This window comes from Macrosteles quadrilineatus, unplaced genomic scaffold, assembly GCF_028750875.1.
Source record: "Macrosteles quadrilineatus isolate MER2022 unplaced genomic scaffold, UCM_ALF_1.0 Scaffold_9__3_contigs__length_116548681, whole genome shotgun sequence".
In the NCBI taxonomy this organism is placed as follows: Eukaryota; Metazoa; Arthropoda; class Insecta; order Hemiptera; family Cicadellidae; genus Macrosteles; species Macrosteles quadrilineatus.
This window is the reverse complement of record NW_026542602.1, coordinates 39,073,910-39,096,473: the sequence shown is the minus strand read 5'-3', so window position 1 is coordinate 39,096,473 and position 22,564 is coordinate 39,073,910. Positions and strand designations below refer to the sequence as shown.

General features: G+C 37.3%; 1 protein-coding gene across 1 annotated transcript in view; it reads right to left on the bottom strand.

Moving 5' to 3' along the window:
* The window catches only part of LOC129003862 (rab11 family-interacting protein 4A), a 186,501-nt gene that overhangs the window by 12,603 nt on the left and 151,334 nt on the right, over nt 1–22,564 (bottom strand). The window contains exon 9 of the mRNA XM_054432188.1: nt 1,758–1,861. Coding sequence (XP_054288163.1) covers nt 1,758–1,861 — 104 coding nt within the window. The remainder of the gene's footprint in view (nt 1–1,757; nt 1,862–22,564) is intronic.

Here is a 22,564-nt window from a genome sequence, read left to right as displayed (position 1 = left end):
CATATTTCACTAGGCACTCCCTAATAACAAGTTTATTAAAACAATGTTGTCAACCAAAATTTAATGTTCATTGTGTTATGATTTTGATTGGTACCTCTAATAAATTAGAGCTCCTTGCGAAGTTCTATTTAGACAATGTAGAAGTCAAAACGTGCCTGTGGGATGTTTATTTTGAAAAAAGCCAAGGCATATACAAAATAACTTTACCTACGACCGTTTTTTAAAGTAGCAGTACAGTTCTTAGAATTGAAAAGTATCTCATAACAGCATTGTTTACTTACATAACAGCAAAGTTTTACTCATAACAACACGGGTAACGGACCAATGAGGTTCAAGGATTGAGAGAGTAGAAGTAAAATTGTAATGATTCCAAATTTAGCTAATCAGCTGTTCAGGCCAATTTAATTGTTGATTGGTGCAATTAGTGTTTGATACAATGTTTTGTTGCATCACTGTCAGTGGCAATGAGAGGTTATAAACGAAAACATAACCTCTTTTAGAATTTATGAGGTAGTGATTTTTAGTAATTAAAACAATGCCGTAGGTAAAGTAGTGTACGCAACTCGCGTAAATACTGTTAACGACACTCGTAGAAGTTTTTAAGGCACTCGCCAAGGCTCGTACCTTCAATTTTCTACTTGTGTCGTTAACACTATCTTACGCAATCGTTGCGTAAACTACTATAACGTATTCATTCCATTTTAGTTTGGTACCATACATTATACAGTATTTTTAAAATGAGATCTTTGTAATTAGAATGATTCATTTTTACCCCGATAAGTCTAACATCTTGATAATGTAAACTCTTGATTATTCAAATTTATTTGCCTGGCCAACCAAGAGTCTACTGTACCTTCTTTTATGTGGGTAGATTTTGTCGCTTAGGCCTACAGTAAAATTTGTTTGGTCGAAAAAGTTTAGTTCATGTCAGTATTTACGAATTGGCACACATATCACAAGTTGTCACTCTTTTGAACACACTTGTTTACTCACAGTCAGGTGATCTCCCATTTCCGTCAGTCTGCTCTTGGTGTAATTTATCACTGTTATTACACCTTTCTCTCAAGTCTCTCTCACATAGATACTATAATGAAAGTCAACTGACATCTAAGAGTATGAATCACATTGTGATTGTGACGTGATATCCTAGCTTGATTCATTTCCTCTTCCTGGATTTGCATTGTATTGGTTAAGATGGGGACTTGACTGGGTGTATTTTAGCCCAAATATGAGTGAAAGTATGAGTGAGATGAATTGTGTAGCTTTATAAGGAGGGCTAGCTGTTTCTTAAGCCAAAACCATTTATTAAAAGCCCAACTGGAAATTTTCAGCCAAACAACAAAACATTGAAATTGTTCTTCATCTACAGTCTTACTTTTAATCTTCATCCCAACCCTGTTCATCTAAGGACAGCTGGGTCCAGTTTCCACCATGAAAGTTACCTGATTTTTGTTAGGATCACATTGGAAACTTTGACTGTTAGACGAGCACTTTAAGCTGGGTTTCCCTAGGCGTGAAAGCAAAGTGTGGAGAGCAGACTAGCGATTTCAGTGGCAGTCTTCTCCGCCCTCTGCTTCTGTGACTAGGAAACCCAACATTAACTCAGCTACCAAGGAATTTGAAACATCACACTCACAAAAAGCTACCGGCAAAAATTTTATAGGTAACTATGCTTGTGACGGCACAAGAACAATAAAACCCTTTGTCGCTGTGTGGCTGGGACTAAATATGATAAGAAATGATGATGAAGTATTTACCTGGCCTGTAGAGTAGCATTGTCCTGCTTGGCGCGGGTGTAACGCTCGTCAGTATGACTCTGGTTGTCTGCTAACACGCTCATCTGCTGTTGTAGCATCTGCACCTGCAACAAACAAACCATTGGTGAGACTTTTTTTGTATACCTATTCATTTTGTCTCAGCCATAGGCTTACTATTCTGGGCTCAATTTCAAGGGGAAATGAAATCGCTGTAAAATGGTGTAACCGTTGAGAGGAAATAAATAAATAAATCACGGGACTTGGGGAAATGTTCTGACCTTATGTGATTGATTTTGTAAAGTAAAATTATTGTTGTTTAGTTTAAAATTAAATAAATTTAAGGAACCATTAGTGGATTTTTGACGTTAGCCTTTTATCAGCTGGGGATTGCTGGCAGACTTTTCACCATTCCTTTGGAAGCATCCTCAGTGGCTAGGAAAAGATTGAGTCAGTCTTTGCTGTGAATGCCTCTTCATAGCTTTTTCACACCCACTATTTGCCAATACAATGATTCCACTATTTACCAATACAAAATTATCAGCAGTAAAAATTGTAAAATCTGAGGTTTTGAGAAATACAAATGTATCATTGCAAATTCTTAATTCACTGCGGAAACTACCATTCCAGACACTAGGTTGAATAAATCTATTAGTTAACTAGTTTTACATACAGGTAAAGTTATAACTTTTTTCAAAAATTTACTTATTTAACCCTTTCAGTGCTATGCAACGATATATCGTTGTGCGTCTTTTACCCGAAAAGTGCTATGGAACGATATATCGTTGTTCGCTTTTCGTCCGATGCTAAGCTAAGCGCGACGATGCCGGCGCGATTTTCTATTATGTGAGTTTAAATAGGCATATAGATTTATTCGGTTGTTGTTTCGAAACAGTGATGGTTTTCTTTCGATTACTCATACGACCGAGGCCCAATATATCGTCCCTTAGCACTTTTGAGAAAAAATTTTTTTTACTGATTTTTTTACTCGCACCCTAGACTTTGCCCCGTGGCAAGCCTACCACTTTTCGGATGCAATAAGTAAATAACTCTAGCATTTTTTGGAAAATTACAAAAAAATATTCTAGCATTGAAAGGGTTAAACAATTTGCAGATAGTAGCCAACAGAAATTAAAAGAAATCACCAGAAAATGACACTGATGACAATAACCTTCACAACTCTAAGTGATGATCATATTGACAGCCAAACAGGCCATGGTCACATAAACTGTCAATTGATACCTCAGTGTCAGTGTCACTGTACTTATAAAATGGTTCTATCAACTTGACACAGACCACAATTTTGGTTCGTCACAAAACATGTTTGTGTATTGGATATACTATAAGGTATATCACGTAAGTTGTTCTTGTAGATGTTTGTACAAAACTTTAAAAATGTGTACCGGTACTGTAACATTTTAATATATGGTTATTTAGCTATGTTTATTATTTGAAAGCTTATGGTAAGTAAAGCTACATCCGCTTGTTAAAACATGCATTGGGATTGGGAAATACCCTGTTTTGAGTAGTACTATTAATTAAAAATATTAAAACACCAATCTAAAAGAAATACTTTGGTCCAATTATATTAGATTGACATTTAGATAGTCTCATATCAGTTGAATGAGGTATGACTCATACAATGGAAAGATTCCATTTTGATCCAAGCCAAAATAAGTTAAAATAAGCTAAAATGTTTATTATCTCTTACTAATGTCTTACTATAAAATTGGATACCTTGTGGGGATATTCTGATTGATGCTGTTCTATAAATGCTGTTACAGTATTTCAAAGCATTTGTTATGACACAAGGTACGGTACATGATAGATTTTTCTCTCTACACTAAAGGTTTTTAAAGACTAATACGGAACTCCCATACACATTCTCTTCCACTAGCCCAGACTTACATGGCCGGCCAGATCCTCGTACCACACTTGCACATGGTGTTTCTTGAAGCCGTTCTTCCTCGGCCGTACCGGAGGACTGAAGAGGTCTACACTCTCGTCGTATACTCCACTGTGGAACTCCTCGTTGCCGTTACTGTCGCGGTCGCGGTACTGGGAGCCCACAAACTCAAACTGGCCTTCCCACATGTCAAATTCCAACTCCGGACCTGCCTCATCTTCACTAACACTCATCGTATTTCACTCATCACTCGCATGACGTCACTCGCTTCACTCTATTGTCACTCCCACTCCTAATTGCAAAGGTTGATTGAGGTCAAGAGCTCAAGTGGTCAATTGCGATGGCGAATTTAGACCTATTTTATTGTATGAAAGTATTGAAATGATTTCATATTTATTTCATTCATCTACAGACATTTTGACCAAAAGGTCAAAGGTAAATATAGGAAATTATGGTGTTTGTACTGTCAAATCTAAAATTGTCATTAAAATCATAATTATGGCAAACATCAACTGCACCAATTCATCACTTAAGATCTCAGAGACTCTACTCATGTTATGTTGTATTATAAGGAGAGTGTTTTTAAAACTAACTGTGTAGTGTGTATGCTATATTTTTAAAATCGCCAATGAATGAATTGGTATTGTGATAGCCTTTTTGGAGAAGCAAGTATGCGAATGTATTAATTACAGAATTACAAAAACATTAAGTCCTACCTTATCGACAAAGGTGTGTTAGCTACTGAAATTAAATCGTTCAATTTTCCCATTAAAGAAGCAAAGTATAATTTAAATGAAAGAAATTATTTTATTTCTATCCCAGCAGTTCTCTATACTTCTATTACACTACGGATTACATGATACTAAATTTATTGTAAATTTAAACAAAATGGCGAAGTATATTTTAAAGATATTTAAACATCCTAAATTAGTATATCAAATCAAATATTAAATTCAATAATCTAGATAATATAAAGTCACAGCTAGACACATGTATGCAGTAGTTGCAAGCCACCTTCATAAGCTAGGTTAAGTTTTTTTGTGTAATGGAAATAAAATATAAGAGAAAAGAAAATTATTAAATCTTTAAAGCATTTGTTTGGTATTAAAGCTTTAAAAACTTGTTTATTAAGTTTTGGATTTATTTCCTATTTTTGCACACTTAAGAAATTTACATTATTGATAGAAGCAAGTTTTTAACATCTTTTACGTGGATATTGCATCCGACCAATTATTTATGAGTTACAACGAGTTTAGTGAGTCGTTTTATTAAGTATTTTGATGGATGAAATTGTCTGGAATTTTATACACAATATCTATATTTTGAAATGTGAATTTAACATTTCAAACTGTGGATATTGTGTATCAAATACCAGACCATTTCATCCATCAAAGTCTAGTAGCCTGTTAGCCTGTTAAAATAGTTAACAATTAACACGATGCAAGAAAGTAACTGGTTAAAATTAAGTAATTTATAATGAAGGAAGTGTAAGTGTTGAACCAACATTGTGTTAACTTTCGAGGTCAAACAGTTTGCAGTTAAATATTGGCTTAAGCTATCTTTGAGTTGAGATAAGAGTGATATCTGGTAACACAGCACGTTGTCGTTTAAACTTTGCGACTGGCAGAAACCAACATGAATCACACACAACTACGACTGCACATACAAATTACATATCTCGCACTATAAACTTTAAATTGAAACCATGTGAAAGCGTCATGAAAAAGACTAAAATAGAATTGAAATGTAATACTACGTGACTTCAAGTATAAAAAAATATAAAAAATCAAAGACTATAATTCGAAATAATGTTACTTGTCCATTGACTGTTTCTACTTAATAAACATGAAATCTGAGATGACACGGACGAGCAGTTGTTAACGTGTTTAAAACCTAAATCACAACGCATATATACACATTTAATGCAAAAATAAACTTCTATGTGGATATGATTTGGATATACTAGAGTATGACAATGCCAGCATCCCTAAGCAAACGTTCGGGGTAACCATTTTCAAAAAAGGAAATACAAATAGACCCAAGTTAAGTAACTATTTTGTGCACTGTACACAGTGTACAATACAAACCTAGACAAACTACATTTGTAAAGTACATTATTAAGACAAATACGAAACATTTTCATCCAACTCAACGTGAAATCCGAAACACCCACAGTAAAAATTCCAAATTGCCGACCCAAACCGATTCGGACGAAACAAACCACACTGACCGAGTACAAACAAGCGACTGGATTGTGCGATGTGCGATGATGAAGAGACCAACATGGCGGCTATCTGATAAGACGGGCACGAGGCTGGCGAATGACCAACAGTCCGACACTGACCAGACAATGCAAACAGCAAACAGCGAGGGACCCATACTGCACCCTTGTGGAACACCACGTGCACCGTTGTACAAGCGACATGTGCCAAGATACTAGAGTAGGTAAATGTTGAAGCAAATATTACTTTTTTATTTGTAATTGAGTTTTAACAAGTTTCCTTCAGATAATATGTTTTTAGCCAGAACCACGTGTTTGGATGGATGATAGGATGAAATATCACTTTTCACTATAGTCCTTTCCAGCAGAAACGTTGATAATAAAACCGATGCCTTGCATCCTTTTCATGCAAGGCTGTTCAGCCGTCTAACTGACCGTAGATTTAATTGGCAACTTCAACATAAGATCGGCATGTCTTTTTCACGGTGTATTATACAGTAGAGTAGTTTGCGTTTCAACCATGGAATATTTTCAATTAATACAACGAACATCTATTTGCCCCACGTTCTTCATTAGGAGAGAAGTCTGATTGAATTTCACACCTCACGTAGAATATCAACAATCGCGGTTGCTCCAACAATGATGTTGCAATTGTGCAGTATCAATTGATCAATTGTACGTCAGCTGTGTGATCTTCCTGATACAAACAGCTGATTTTCCAGCTGGTTGGTCGGTGACCGCTTGATCACAATATCCGCCTCGCCCTTCCACTTCCGCACATTACCTGACAGAGATTCTAACATGAACACTGAACACTCAACGTTGTGCTGAGTAAATGACAATCTTGCTTTGCTCTCTCATGTCAAAGTTTGGTCACAGACAAAAGAAGCAAAGACTCTTGTCAGTAAAAAATATTTCGACGAAAAGAAACTCATGTTGTGGCTTACAATGTTGTATAATGTGCACTCAGTGAGGTAAAAGTGTAAGTATAGGGAACACGAATAGTTTCCACTTTAAACGAGAATAGTTTCCTTACATCCCGAAACGTAGAGTAGTATAAGTTTAAAACACTTAACCATAGGAAATGTACTGTACATTCAATTAAAATTAGAATTATGGACCTGATACATCAGGCTAATTATTGTAGTCAAGTTACAAAATGGAATTCAAACAATCGATCAAGTGTTTGGTTACTTTACAATGCAGGACGTTGTCAATGATTGGAGTCAAGGAAGTACAAATAGTTAATATGCCAGACTGTGTTCTAGCAACGGACACAAGTGAATATGGGATGCGGCATCAGCTAAGACGATTGTGTAGATTCAGCAAAGCTATAGGCACACCGCGATGACAAAGTAAACGCAGAAGTTGGCAAAACTGTATTGTCTTGGCGTACTGATACAACCTAAAAGAGATAGCGACATCAAAATCAGCAAAGCTATATGCATACCGCGGTGTAAAAAGCGTACACACAGAAGTTAGCAAAAATGTCTTTTCCTTGACAGAAATTGGCATGCCTCGAAATGGGTTATTGGTATTTAACTCGGACAAGAAACAGGGTTGGCCTTGCAATGCAAACCGAAAATGTACACAGATCTAGATTCAGAATGCGTTAAATATTGTCATAGGACTTGGCAACTTACCATCCACACCCAGCTCGAGTACGCGTACCGCGAGACTGACCGAGACATCGTACATGGGAAATGTTTTTTACATTTGACAAATCGTGGGAAATGTTCACGACGATGACCTTGTCCTTGGCTGGGAATACGTCAAATGATAGAGCGGGTGTGAATGCTACATGCAAACCAACTCCCATAAAAGAGTTAATATGCAACATGTGAAGTCCGCAAAAAGGTGTTATACAATTTCCCAAGTACGACACATTTTGAATGATCCAACCAGAAAAACGTATTCCAATCTTTGTAGCAAATAACGTAAATTACCATTTCACCAAAGAAGTGGTTTCGCATAGCTAATAAACATGGATGTCAAGAAGGTTTTGTCATGATCACTAAAATGGTGAAGTCACTAAATCGATTACCCATACAAATTGAGAGAAACTCTAAAATGTATACTGCATACGCGAATTCGATTAATAAACAGAGAGAATCGCTTTTCAAGAGCAAAAACTATATCGTCGATCGCTTTGCAATCGTGTCTTATCTGGCACAAAATTGAACTTTCTCAAATCAGGCTCAAAGTGACCACACCATTGTAATTCCATCAGTCCGAACAGTTCAATGGGGTTGAGTCATTAGAGTTTACAAGCATAGACCGTTAAAAATCACAAATCTAAAATGTGGATAATCTACACAGTGCATGCCTACAGTTTGTTGTTTATTGTTTTCAATGCCATTAGATAAGCTAGTTCGAGGTGATAAACCAACTCAAGTGGTGGTTTATTTCACACGTATACAATGCGATTGGCAATTCCCATCTTGAAATCGAGCTTTGCTCTCGAATCCCAAATTGACTGGGCCAGTGGGGTGAACACTCCATCACATCACAGATGAGACACCGTGTTCAACAGGAAGTGACGTGTCTGTCACATGGCTAGATGTGAAACAGCACAGATATAAACAGCTAGCGTGCAAGCGAAGCTGACAAAGTGCCAATGCCATTACTGGGTACTGACACCGCCAGAAATACGGCGGGAAACTACTGTGAGTAGGAAACTCAAAATTGAACCAAAAGATTTCGTCGAATGCAAACAAAATCTGAACTCAAATGTGTCCCAAAGGTTTTCAAGAAGCTGTTCCATGAATAATCTTCAGTAGATTTTGCGATAAAAAAATACATGATTACTTAATGAGGTTGAAATGTACAAACTCTTCAACTTTCTGAAATAGTCAAGAGTGCAATAAGGGTGTAACTAAAAACCTGAAGATGAGCCAGGAGGATTTCTACCTGGCTAAAAAGATCAAAGAAGAGGCAGACTCGTATTGATAAAATAGATATGATCGTTTGGACAAGGATTTAGACAATAGTTTTTTATCCAGATGGACTAATAAATAGGTCAATAGATCAACAGAATCGTGCGATTGCCAATCCAGCCTTGCATTTATCAACGCACGCCATTTCAACTAGAGCTTTAGTCGGTCTGTAGCTCTTCTACTAGGATCATGTAGCTAGGCAAGTGTCACGGAGTCTCATCGAAGGTTCAAACAAGTTTTCAAGAAACTTTAAGCAATCCTTTAACACGCCTCAGGTAACTCTTCAGCAACCACAAATTTAGTCCTTAGAAAGTGATGAGCAATTCTCCAGTAAGCCAATCATAAGCCTTCAAGCTTTCAAACAATTCTCAAGCAAGTATCAGGAAACCCTTAAGCAAGCTAAGCATGTTTTCGGCAAGCGTTCCATCCATCCGCAATTAAAGCAACTATTCAGCAGCCATAAAGTAAGTCTTGAACAAGTACCAAACAGATCTCCAGCAAGACTCAAGCACCACTTCTGTCGCAGTAGACCTCCAACCTCCAATACCCTCTGTTCCGCGTGGCGGCGCCCTCTACACGTTCCGTCTTGCCTTATGTAACACCGTCACAGACACGGCTGCGGCCGGGGAAAGGGAAACTAAATTGACATCATCCGCGACAGCCGAAATCACTCTTTTTCACAATTCGAGCTCAACAATTCGAGAGTATTCTTGAAAAAATGTTAGTTTGAACGAATCATATTTTGACAAGAGTTGTCTAACGGTGAAATGCAAATCTTTATGAAATATTTGAAAAGTAAGATACAGTAACAGTATTAACTATTTAATGGCTTGACTTTGACAAGTAGTTTATAAAAAAGTTGAACTGGTTAAAGAGAAAATCTTGCTAGCCATTTCGCATGTAGGACTTGGAAAATGAATCGTAACCTCCAGAAAGAGGCTAATATTTAAATGATTTTCTGGATGCCCAAATTTCAGAGATGGTTTAGAACTCTTCTTTTGTTAGTAGTTGGGACCAATACGTAGGAACATACAAAAATCGTAAACATAAAATATTACCAACCTAGTAGAAAATAACCAACTGTTGACCGTCGAGAGAAGCCTTAATTGCCTATAGTTATCAGTTCATTAATTTGTACCGAAATCAACCAAAATTTTAAGATCACAATGGTTAATAGTTTAAACAACGATTGATCCGCTAAACAATATGGTTTCCCATGATATTTATATGAAAACAGCATTTCGCAAAGGCCTATAAATATCATTAGGAGTAGGCTGAGCCAAATGGGCGGAATTGCAACAATAGTCTACTTACCGTCCACCAACGACAATGTTCAAGGCCTCACCCAGCTTATCTCAAGCTGTGCATTAGTAAAACAAAGTACGGTACAGTGTACAGTGCTAACTTTAATTGGTCGTACATTAATTGCACCAAAAAGTTCCTTAATTATGCCAAGCCCTTAAAGAGTTCCAAAAAATGTTCCTTAGTTGCGCCAAACCCAAGCCAGGTGGGGGTGAGTTGCCGGCAGAAGGAATGTCCTTGTTTACGTGTCATCCTAACCTATCCTATCCTAACCTAACCTAATCGAACCTAGTCTAACCTAATCAATTATTATACAGTCAAAGAGGACCACTTGGCGCATTTATTGAACGTATCGGGTGGCTCCCTGGAGTAGTTGGAGGAATTCAGGAATAACCGACTACGGGACTCAGGTCATTTGGCGCAATTAATGCCCACTCCTTTAATTTTACATTTCATTTAAATTTAAGAATATAATTTAAGGAATAGCCATTCGCACAAACAGATGGTCTAACGGCAGGTCGGCGGATATTGTGAAACTCCTAGTGGGTATAACTTCATTACTTCATTGTCTTCAGTCACATTACCAACAACGTCGTCTACAAGTCAGACCTTCTGTTCGAGAAAACCAAACGGAGGGGCCATTGACCAAGAAGACATCCAAACACCGATATAAAATGACGTTTCAGTAAATGATAGGGCTCGACTAAGTTTTATTCAATCGTTACCTATGAAGCATGAACGCATCGGAAGCTTCAAGTCTACGATTCAATTCGATCTCAACAACCTTTGCATAACAATGTCAACAAAGTTACACAATACTTCCGTGTTTAGTGTAACCACAAATCGTACATTGAATTCCCAAAATTGGACAAATGACAAGACAATTTCAAGACAAAAGAATATTAGTTCGGCTACGGTGTGTAAACGCAGTTCAGCTTCTGAAATACGTTATTGTTGTTTCCTACTGTACATTTTGACAGGTAAAAGATTGCTTCACATGTAAAATCGCAACGTAATAAATCATGAAACCATCTAGGAAAAGTCATGTTACTCTAAGTACAAATAGCATAGCTATTGCTTGGGTTTCTCTTGCTAGGCGTGAATCGACGAATCTTAAATTGCTTTCTCAGGCGTGGATATGCAGTAAAAGGGAGTAGACTTTGGGGGAAGTATCCTTTTCCCGACATTGAAAACCACAAAAAATCGTCCAGCAAGTTTCATTTAGCTTCCAAGTAAAAATTTTCTCGCTGCTTTCGTTTTTGTCCTTGGACCATAATGTAATATGCTTCTTCATGCAGAAAAGGGAGGGAGTCTTGTCCCTGCGGCGCGAAGAGGCGCGGGTTTCGATCAAGGCCCTCCAATCAACCCAAGCTACGGATTAATTCTGCGCTGATTACCGTGATTCGCCTCAAGACCTACGACGGTGACCGTAGCTTTCGACGTTCACTCGATTTATTACTTGTCAATTTGAGAGGTTAAAGACAGTCAAGGGAGCAATAATTTACTTTCACCATCAATGTCTCCTGGAGCTGCCTCAGCATTGATACCACTCTCCCACTACACGTTTAAACATTCGTCATATAACTGATCGGCCAAATTGTGCCCAATTTCCTAACTATTTACTTTGAAGTATATTTAGAAAAAATTGACACTTCAAGACATTTATTGGCATTCTTTTCCAGCCTATAATGCCAGGACTACTCTTAAAACACCGGACGGTCACAAAAGAACTAGATCATCTCGTTTTCGCTTAAAAAAAATTGACAATAAAATCCCTTTACAATTACAATTGCATCCTACTTGAATTCTGTTATTTACACATTTAAATATCAAGAAATAGTATACTACTGCATTGGGTTCAAAGGTTTATTTCAAACATTTTCCATCACATCCATGGAAAATGTCCGCAAAAAACCTTTGAATAACATTAACTCACCATCACTAGAACTCCTACAAAGGAGTATACTATTCTTGTGTCAAAGCCAAAGAATGAATATAAAAGTTGGCTGAATATACATTGGATTTGTAGAATAAATTGCGCATACGATGTTTCACGTTTGCTTGGTTTTTTTACTACATTATTTTCTTTGGTTGCGTTACATTACCAAACATTATTTCTGTTATTGAATTTAGACCCGTCCTAAGTTCGTAAGTAAACGTCCAATAATAAAGACAAATAACCACTTAGTGGGTCCACAATAAAGATATAGTATAAAATATGTCAAATGGTGATTGATTTCGAATTGGGTGATATGAAAATCAATTGCTAACGAAATACATTCTTTTTAAGGACACCATGATAACTCTTAACAAACGAAACTAGATTTAGGTCTTAAATAAAAAATTGAGTAAACCACGCGGTACGAAAAAGAACAAAACCGTTTGGTCATTCGAGCCGGATATCTAGATAACATTTCGACGGCTAGCGGCGAATGTTCTAACGTCTAATAGAAAACATCCTTCCAGCTTCCAGGCTCCTAGCTCCTAGTCTCTGGCGATTCTCTACTGTCGCATCTCCGGTTCCTCAGCCAGAGGGGCTGAGCCCCCAGCCAGGCGGAACAGTTAGATCACAAAGATTCGCCGGCCACGGGCCACTCCGTTATCTGACCATCGTCGGGTAATGAGAGTATTCCGGTACAGCAAGTGGTTTTGGGGTGTTTGCACCATGTTTTGCGGCTTTGTAAATGAATGCGAAAAGTAATTAGCCCATTTCAACAGCTCCTCTGAGAAAATGTTGGTAAGAGCGTTTCCGTGGGGCAAAATGAAACTTTTTTATTGTGAAGCAATCCAATTAGTCAATGAGAGTTAAGAGGAAATGATTGTAACTAAAGTTTAATACTTTTGCAAAAGGGTGAAGTTTTACTTACATTCTTGCAATTTGAACAATATAAATGTGATATGGGGAGTAAATACATTTTGCATGATTGGGTATTTGTTCTAGGCATGTAGTTGGTTAGGTTAGGTTAGGTTAGGTTAGGTTAGGTTAAAGATAAAAAAGGCTATTCGAGTGCCGATACGAGAAATATAAATTCTGTACATTTTTTGGATTTTTGTCAAGGCAAGCCACCGATTAGTCGACGTTATTCTAGTTAGTAGTTAATGAGGTCATTGAGTATGAAATTGGGAGACCGACGAGAAGGAAGCCAAGAGGTTAGAACGGACAATAATAGTTCCACACCCAAAATTATGTACTACCTTGTATTGTATGTATCCCTTCTATGAAAAAATATACGTCTTACGTGAAACAGGTGTTTACTTTGGATAAGATAAAATAAGATTAAGCATTGATTGTTGGGTGCACTGTAAAAACAATGAATAACCGGTCAATTAGATGATGAAGAAATAAGGTCGTCCACCAAAAATTCAACAAAATGATTTAACCAAAAAATCATCAACGGCTTTATGGAACTTGCGTGAAAGTTCAGATATACTTCCTGATGAACTTGGACTTGAATAACCTGATTATTACGTGACTTTGAAACCTTAAAGTGACAGAAGATCAATTCAGTGGTACTACATTAGTTGAGCGAAGCTTCACTGCTCTATTATTATGCTATACTACAATCAACTATTGATTTTTCCACGCATAAGGTATAAATATAAAAATTGCTAATTATGTACAAGCGTGCCTATTGTGCATGATTGGTAGGTATGCGAGTGCTTCCAAATGATGGTAGAATAACTGCATTGAACAACTAGTTAACTAGTTAAATTATCATGGGTTATTTTAATCGTGGAAAAATTGAGAGGCCTAGCTCTTTTAGAAGTATGTAGAAGTATGTTTTAGAAGTATGTAGTATTCGTACCCCTGATCAGTCAGCCAGCGAGTTACACATGTGGTTGTATAATTAACTAGATATATGTCAACAGTTAATAGCTTCGCTAACAGTTTTTGGTCTCAACAGTTAGAACTGTCACTTGTTGCCTTACCGTTGTGTGAACACTTCAGTTAGCAAAGTGCTTGTATAAATTCGTGTCAATTTCTAACCATAATATCAGTGTCCTGTGGCGTTCCTCTTATCTCGCCAGGTTCCGACGTTCACGTTCACTGTGTTTATCATGGTTTTCAAGATAGTCTTTGTTGTGTCGATCTGTATAACAGGGATTCAATCATATTGCTTGGATGAGGACATCGAGAACATCAAGAATCTATGGAACGGCGGAGCTCCAGAAAAAGTACATTCATGGTACGACGGTACTTGGACCGCCTACATGTTGTCCGACGCCAACACGGGAGACAAAATATGTCACCAGGAGATCGTCAACGCTCAAACGTCAAGTGGATCTGCACATGACTACACACATGACGACATGTCTGTGGACTTTAAGTTTTCTCAAGCAGGACCAGAGGCTTATAAGCAGACAGAAACAGTAGATGGGGTACAAACGGAACGTGAAGTCAAGAATTACTTGGTGTATCTTAACACAGCGGCTGGTGTACAAGCGATCTATACGTGCGAGGAGGAGGTTCTCTCTTTTGGACAGGGATCAACCTCCATCCTCATTAAAAACTTTAACATGCAAAAACTTCCACAGAAAGAAGTGAATGAAGCTTTGGCTGCGATCAAGGCGGCAAATCTGCCAGTACCAGTAGCAGTAGCCACCGACTGTACCAAGTGATGTATACACTTTTACACAAGTGTAACATGTATATTCTGTTCTACTCATGCGGATTAAATGGTGTTTCGTCAATGAATGTGAGTCTTATTAAATTATATTTAACGTGTCATATATCAGGTACGATATAAAACCAAAACCTAATATTTTAAAGTAGGAATACATATTTCTATTTACACTGTATACAGTCTGCCATGTATGATGCACGATGAGATTGCCGGTGTACAACTCTTGTTTCTATCCAGTGTTGATTGTCAGTTGTATTGCAATATCGAAGTAGTAATTTATTGTTAACGACGTAATCGTTGATATGTCATTGTTGTAAAATAACAGAAATATCGCAAATATCACTTGATATTGCAAATGCAAGTAACTGTTCATATTGGGGCCTACTTTTACACTTTTAAATTATCTTAATATTGCATATTTAAATTCATTCATATTTATATGGAAGGTGTTACTTTGTGAACAGAACAACAGAACTCTTCCCAGAGTTTTGAACAGTTTTTGACGTTGATGGTGTCATTAAAGAGCTCATTCTCAAGTTGTGCTAACAATTTTTACTTTAGCCAGGATCATTTATTAAATCGATAATCAAGGACAGATTGGTCCTAGCTAATGACTACTTAAGTGTCAAGATCGAACTAGCGATTTTCCGGACTTGCTGATTCTTGGCGAGTATTATCATCAACTATATCAATGGTCTCTCCTTACAAAACACTGAGCATTGTTTTCGCTTTATACGAATTTGTGGAAACAATAAACCAAATGAGAATAAGGATAAAACATAAGGGTTTCACTATTGAGGTTTCTTATCTCGTGAAGTCCTCGTAGTATCAGTGTGGAGATCTCACTGACACTGTTCTAGGACATCTTTTCAGCCTTGGTTGAGTAAGGTTGGAGTGATTTAATGTACTGTGACGTTACATTACAAGTGTCAATTATTTATCAAGTTTTCAAAAGGAAATTAAGGCTTCAACGGCTACAAAATATTTTATTTTATGTTAGGATCTACTGTAACATTTTGAGACCTTTTACTAAAATTTCAATGTTCATATCTCTTGAAAATTGTATAAAGCTTTATAAGATATCATACAGCGTAAGTAGTTTGCAGTAAGAGAGTTTTGCGTCTTGCGTGGAGTAAAAAAAATGTGTTTTGTGCAGCAATGCAGCTGAAATTAGTTACTTGTTTGGCATTGAATACTCGACTGCTTGCTTTGAATCTTGGTTTATAATAATGAAGAATCACTTATGCTCTACGGTTTAAAATAATACTGTATAATCGTGAAGCACAACAGCTTGATCCCGCAGCGTGCTTGATGGCGTCGTCAAGACGGCTTCGGTGCACCGAACCAGCGCTAGAGATATACACCTAGTTAGCGAGGGTTATTGTAGTAAATTTTATTACGAGACGATTAGGCCAGGACCTATAATCGTGAAAAGATTCAGAGGCCTCGCTCTTTTAGAAGTATGTTATAATTCGTATACCTGATCAGTTAGTCAGCGAGTAACACATGTGGTTGTATAATTAATTAGATATATGTCAACAGTTAATAGCTTCGCTAACAGTTTTTGGTCTCAACAGTTGGAATTGTCACTTGTTGCTTTACCGTTGTGTTAACACTTCAGTTGTCAAGGTGCTTGTATAAATTCGTGTGAATTTCTAACCATAATATCAGTGTCCTGTGGCATTCCTCTTATTTCGCCAGGTTCCGACGTTCACGTTCACTGTGTTTATCATGGTTTTCAAGATAGTCTTTGTTGTGTCGATCTGTATAACAGGGATTCAAACAACCTGCTTGCAAGAGGACCTCAATAACATCGCGAGTCTATGGAACGGTCAAGCTCCAGAAGACTTCCACTCATGGTACGGTGGTATTTGGACCGCATACATGATGTCCGAGGAGACAAAGGAAGAAAACCGTAATCTAAAATGTCACCAGGTGATTGTGGACACTCAAAAGTCAAGTGGAACATCAAGCAAACTCTACAAACCCGAGACAGCAAAGGACGTCATTGTGACATTTGAGTATTCCCAAGCAGAACTCGGGGGTTTTCAGCAGAAAGCACATGGAGGCAAAAAAGTCGTATTCATGAATTACTTGGTGTATCTTAACAAAGAGGCTGGTGTACTAGCGACCTGGACGTGCGGCGGGAGTTTGCCTCGTGGAACTACCTCCATTTTCATCAAAAACTTTAAGACATTGCAACAATTTCCACCGACGTTGACCGAAGTTGATAAAGCTTTGGATGCGATCAGGGCGACAAATCTGCCAGAACCAGTACGAGTAGACATTGACTGTCCCCAGTGATGTATACACTTTTACACAAGTTTAACATGTATAATCTGTTCTACGCTTCGTATTAAATGGTGTTTCGTCAATGAATGTGAGTCTTATTAAATTATATTTAACGTGTCATATATTATCAGGTACGATATAAAACCAAAACCTAATATTTTAAAGTAGGAATACATATTTCTATTTACACTGCATACAGTCTGCCATATATGATGCACGATGAGATTGCCGACGTACAACTCTTGTTTCTATTCAGTGTTGATTGTCAGTTGTACTGGTTGTACTGTACTATCGAAGTAGTAATTGGTATTGTATCTCTTGATATTGTAACTTGTCACTGCAACTGCAAGTCGATGTACATATTGGTTCATACGTTTTATGCTATTGAACTCAATTAATAATCCGTATACAGTTTTTTTTTAAGGTATTATTTTTACATTTTAAACAGTGATTTTTTATATGTATTTTAAGAGGCTGCCAACCTATTAAAAAATAATACAAAATTTAAAAAAAAATCGCTAGCAACACCTGAGAGGGAGGCGGAGTTAGCTTTTGTTCAAATTCATTTTTTGAAATCTCGGTGTTAAAGGCGGAATTGTCACATCTGTAAGGAATACCAACCAGAAGGATTTTTTGCTGCGACGCCTTACTAAAAAAGGGATTTAGGTTGTCAACGCAAGCCACAAAGAGCAGCAGCAGCATGCAGCTCATGCAGTATGAAATTTTCACACTCAAGAGAGCAAAGACAAGAGGTTACAACGAACAATAATATTTCACTCCACAAAATTATGCACTCCCTTGTATTGTATTGTATGTGTCCCATGTATGGCAAATGTTACCTCAGACGTTATACGTAGAACTTTCCAAACAAAACAGCGACAGAATAAATTAAAACTTGGCTGTGAACAAGCAAACGAAGGAGGTTCCTAAAATAGAAATGGCGTCGAAGACGTAACCACACCATTGACATGTTGTTGATATTGAGGTCTGCACTAAAGGTTCACGTTCACACTACTTTCGTACAAACAAACAGTTTTGTCAATTGTAAACGATATTGAGCTAAACTGTGATTCCACCGACTGTGGTAGAAAAATCGCCCATCGTTGGCTAAAAATAAATACGAATTATTGCCAGAGACAGTTTTAAAATTCACAAAAACATTACCTATAATTCATTAAGAAAAAAACTGTCAATACTTATAGGGTTTATTTCTAAGACTTCAAACCGATTCATATAATTTAGGTTTCACTGTTTAAGTAGTTATAGTTTATTCGGGCAAAATTAAAAAAAAAAGACTTAAACTAGCGAAGTGGTTGCACTGCGTTTCCTTTTTGATTTATTTGTCCTAAACAAGCTTTGAAATAGTAATTCAGTCATTTGTTTGAGTAAATAAAAATAGGCTGATTGTAAACTCGGTTTTTTATGACCACAATTTGTAAAAATAAAGTACTCTACAACCCTTACAAATAGTAGCCTACCTTACAAAATGCCACTAACGTAGATTAAAAAATCAAAATATAAATACTGTACAGTAACCATACTGAGCTGATAACACGATTGGTTGTAATAGATACTTGGAAACAGCTGATTATCCACAGACAAGTTCTTGAAACATAGCGTCCGACATTTTAAAAGGCAAATTAGATTATACAAACGCAAAAAAAAAAACTCCCGAATATGGCGAAGTATCTCGATTCACGATTGACAACGTTATAAAATGCTGTGTCCCTATAGCAATTTAGCCCATCACTTGCCGAGTGTAGAGGGTCAAAGTCCCATCCATTGGCGATGAGTGAATGAAACAGACCCAATTAGAGCCATTAGAACTACGAGTGGCCCATTACAGACAATAAATATGGGAGAGGTCTTCAAAGTCGCACTGTTACAATGTACAATGAAAAATATTTCCCACGATCAACACCTCAGGTGCGATGTCGATGAGCTTACACTTCGTTGGCATAATAGAGGAGTTTAGGATAATTAATTATTTTTAGTTTTATTTTTTTGAAATTGTAGGGTTTTGCGACGATTATTATAGTGGTCATCACTTCAAGTTAAATTACATCAGTTCAGAATTAGTTTCTAGCGATTGCTATAGTTTTCATACAGTTTTAATTCACAACACTGGTGTTTTATCCTAGTTTTTTGCTATGAAGATTCAAAATTGATATAAAATTAGTACTTCTTTTTACTCAGGTTAAAATTAAAATCCGGGAATTTCATTTTGTGATATTTGAAATGATAATTTGAAATTATGTTTATGATATACAAGTTTTCGTCACAAAAGAAACGTCAAGTTGTTCTTGTTGTATTGTTTGTATTGTCGTGTGTATTGTTTTCTCTATTTCAGTTACTAAATAAAAAAAAACAATGAGTTAAATTATGAGAATATGTCTATTGCGCAACTGTCTTTTTGTTTGACTGGATAGACAATGGTACTACAACTACTCTATTTTTCACAATATTTCACTGTTATTTTTTACGCTATTTTCCATAAATCCTATTATTCTTTAGCTTCGCTTAAATTGTATAAAAAAAACTATTTCAACTGCCTATTTCTGCGACCCGTTTCTTTGAATAACTTCAAACTAGAATAAGTAACTTTACGAATCTTTTGTGCTACTCTGATAAAATCCATGACAATTCAGAAAAGATACAGTGATCAGTTCACAAACTGTGCTGTGACTAGACGTCTGGCGGAGAGGGAAGACAGGAAGTCTACATGATTGATAGTGATAGTCTTATCACACCACTGCACAGCCATATGTCTACTACCATTACTGAGAACTCTGTTTACACTATGTATATGAAAGGGAGTGACCGAATGGCTGCAACTGCCTTCTACAGTAAACAGTATCCTTCATCAGCGTCAAACAAACAATTTCTAAGTTCCGGCAGCAAAAGCATGCTGTGATCGCCCTTCTGCTATATGAGGGGGGTTTCTGGTGGATATTTAGCGTTCAGCCCAATATTGCACTCGAACTATAACTATTACACTACCCCCCCCCCCCCCTTAAAAAAAGGTCGTGTAAAAGCTAAAAATCTCACTCCACTAAAACACGACAAAAAATACTATTCCATATACTGAGTTAAACAAATGTTTAGAAATATTATATTGAAAACATTTAGGAATATGATAAGAGAATTTCCTAACTCGTATAATCTAAGTGGTGATAAGTTCGGATTGCCTCACACTGAGTATCGTTTACAAGTCTGACTCAATACCACCTATCCCACTGATAACATACTTGACATCAACTGGCTGATAAGTAAATAATGTGTAGATTACCAAGAACTGACAATGGAATGGCTCTACTTTTCCCTTACTTCACATAACTAACAAATCTATGTTCGAAATTGTACTTTACGCAAAAAAGTAGTACAGTGTAGTGAAGAAGTCATAATACATTTACATTATGTAGGCTATAATACGACACTAACCTGAATAGAAATTGGTCAATATGTCATTGTTACGTTATTGAATTTAAATTTTAAAATTCCTATTAAAAATAAACATTTTTTGGCTGCATACAATGTTTGATTCGATAAGTGTTGTGTTGTGTTGCTTCTAGAGACTTGGATCGCATCAATGTATTCACGCCCTAAAGAAACTCGACCAGTGAACACAATTATTTTCAACATGGTTGACGACACAAGGTCAATTCTAAAACACCTCGAGTCAAATTCACACATCTCATTTGTGGATACATCGATGAGTTTGTTAAACATACTACGAGCCACATGATTGTAGAACCAACAGTATCCCAGGGCCCCCACTGGTGTCTAATGGGTCTTATAAATAGATTGCTAACAATCTCTATGAGCTGCAGGCGTGCCACAACCACGACATTCATGTACACTGTACCCAACTATTTGTTCAATGATGTATTTATTTTATCCGTAAAAGGGTTACACGTATAAAAACCCACATAAAAAATTACAAATAATCACAGGTTACCAAACGAATTTGACCACCAGAAATTAATCTGAACAAACGGAGATGTGGTTTGTTCGGTGTAATCCACTGTGGTTTTGGTGGGAACATTTTGGGTCATCAATAAATCTAACCACGAAGGGTTAATAATGAACGAATATGGATGAAAATTGTTTGAGCTTGCGGAATGGTAAGACAAAACCTGTTAAAGTGTTATATTTCTGTAAAACACTCGATAAAATGTCACAGTTCTAAAGGCGGAACAATTTTAAACGGACTCAACAAGGCACAACCAGCATAGCTGCGGAGTGATCTGTGACCATAACCGTCTCCGGGCGAACTTTCTTTGGATACTTTCCCCACGGCCTTGGAGAAGTAGTGGACCGGTGCATGGTGGAAGTAAATAGAACCGGTGTAGGTTCTAGCATAGCACTGCAATGCAATGCAATAATATCCCACTGGACTATTGAATACCACTAATGTGTTGGACAGTTAATGCGCCCTTATTTGATTTACTTTAGTATACCTAAGCCGTCGAAACAATTTACTCTTTTTTAGTAAGGGGAGAAATTAAAGCATGCCACTATTTACATGGAGCAAGAGCTTTTTAGATAGGAAAATTAATTGATAGCCCAATGGAAAATAGCATCTACCTTCATAATCTCCATGTTCCCTTGTGATCAAACCAATAATCAGATTTGAAGGAGAGCACCATAGACTTGGATTTCCCTAGGCATACAGTTTATTCCCAATAAAACAAATAAATCATCTTCATGCCACAGTTCAGCTTCGAAATACCTTTTAATCACAACACAATTCGCACTTAAAATGCTCCTAATTGCAAAATGAAACCGAACAAATGTCTCTTCGTCCTACGAGACTTATAGCTGCTATCCAGCGATTTCAGTTGAGAAATACACAAACAAAAAGATACTGATTTCTAAGGGTTAAGTAAAACTTGTAAACCGATTTTGAAAAGAAGAGTAAACAATCTTTGTCTGATAGTAATTGAACTAATAAAAAAAATCACTCCATCTACGGTAGTCTACTCCAAACATTTGATGCGCACAAGATTTGCATTTCCTGCAAAACTAGAAACGCCGGATCTCCGTGAGACAATTCCACGAGATTAAATCGGTTACAGCATCCAAAAACCGTCGAGAACAGACCCTTATTAGTATTCCGCGGGTCTGTAGTCTGTACTTTCATGAGCGAAAGTCGCCGACGGCGGACGATGGTAGATAGGGAGGTCCGTGGTGTGGTCTGTGTGATTAAAGCTGTAATGACAGCAATATCTGCGTCTGGTCCACGATAGCGCGTGACAGAGAGAGTGTATACTTGTGTCTGGGCTCTGGGCTACGAGACTGCAAGTCTGGGTTGTGGGTGGGGTAGGGGACTGCTTGTGTCTGGGCTCTGGGGTACGAGACTGTGCTGTGGGTTGTGTGGAATCTGAAGTGTAAAGCCGGGTATCCACAGTGCGAAGTGCGAGGCTGCTCGCTGCGAATGCCTCGTGCCATCTGCCTCAGGGTGAGCTCTTAGCTGGCAGCTAGTTTGTAACCACGAATGCTCACTGCGAGCACGCGAACATGGCGCG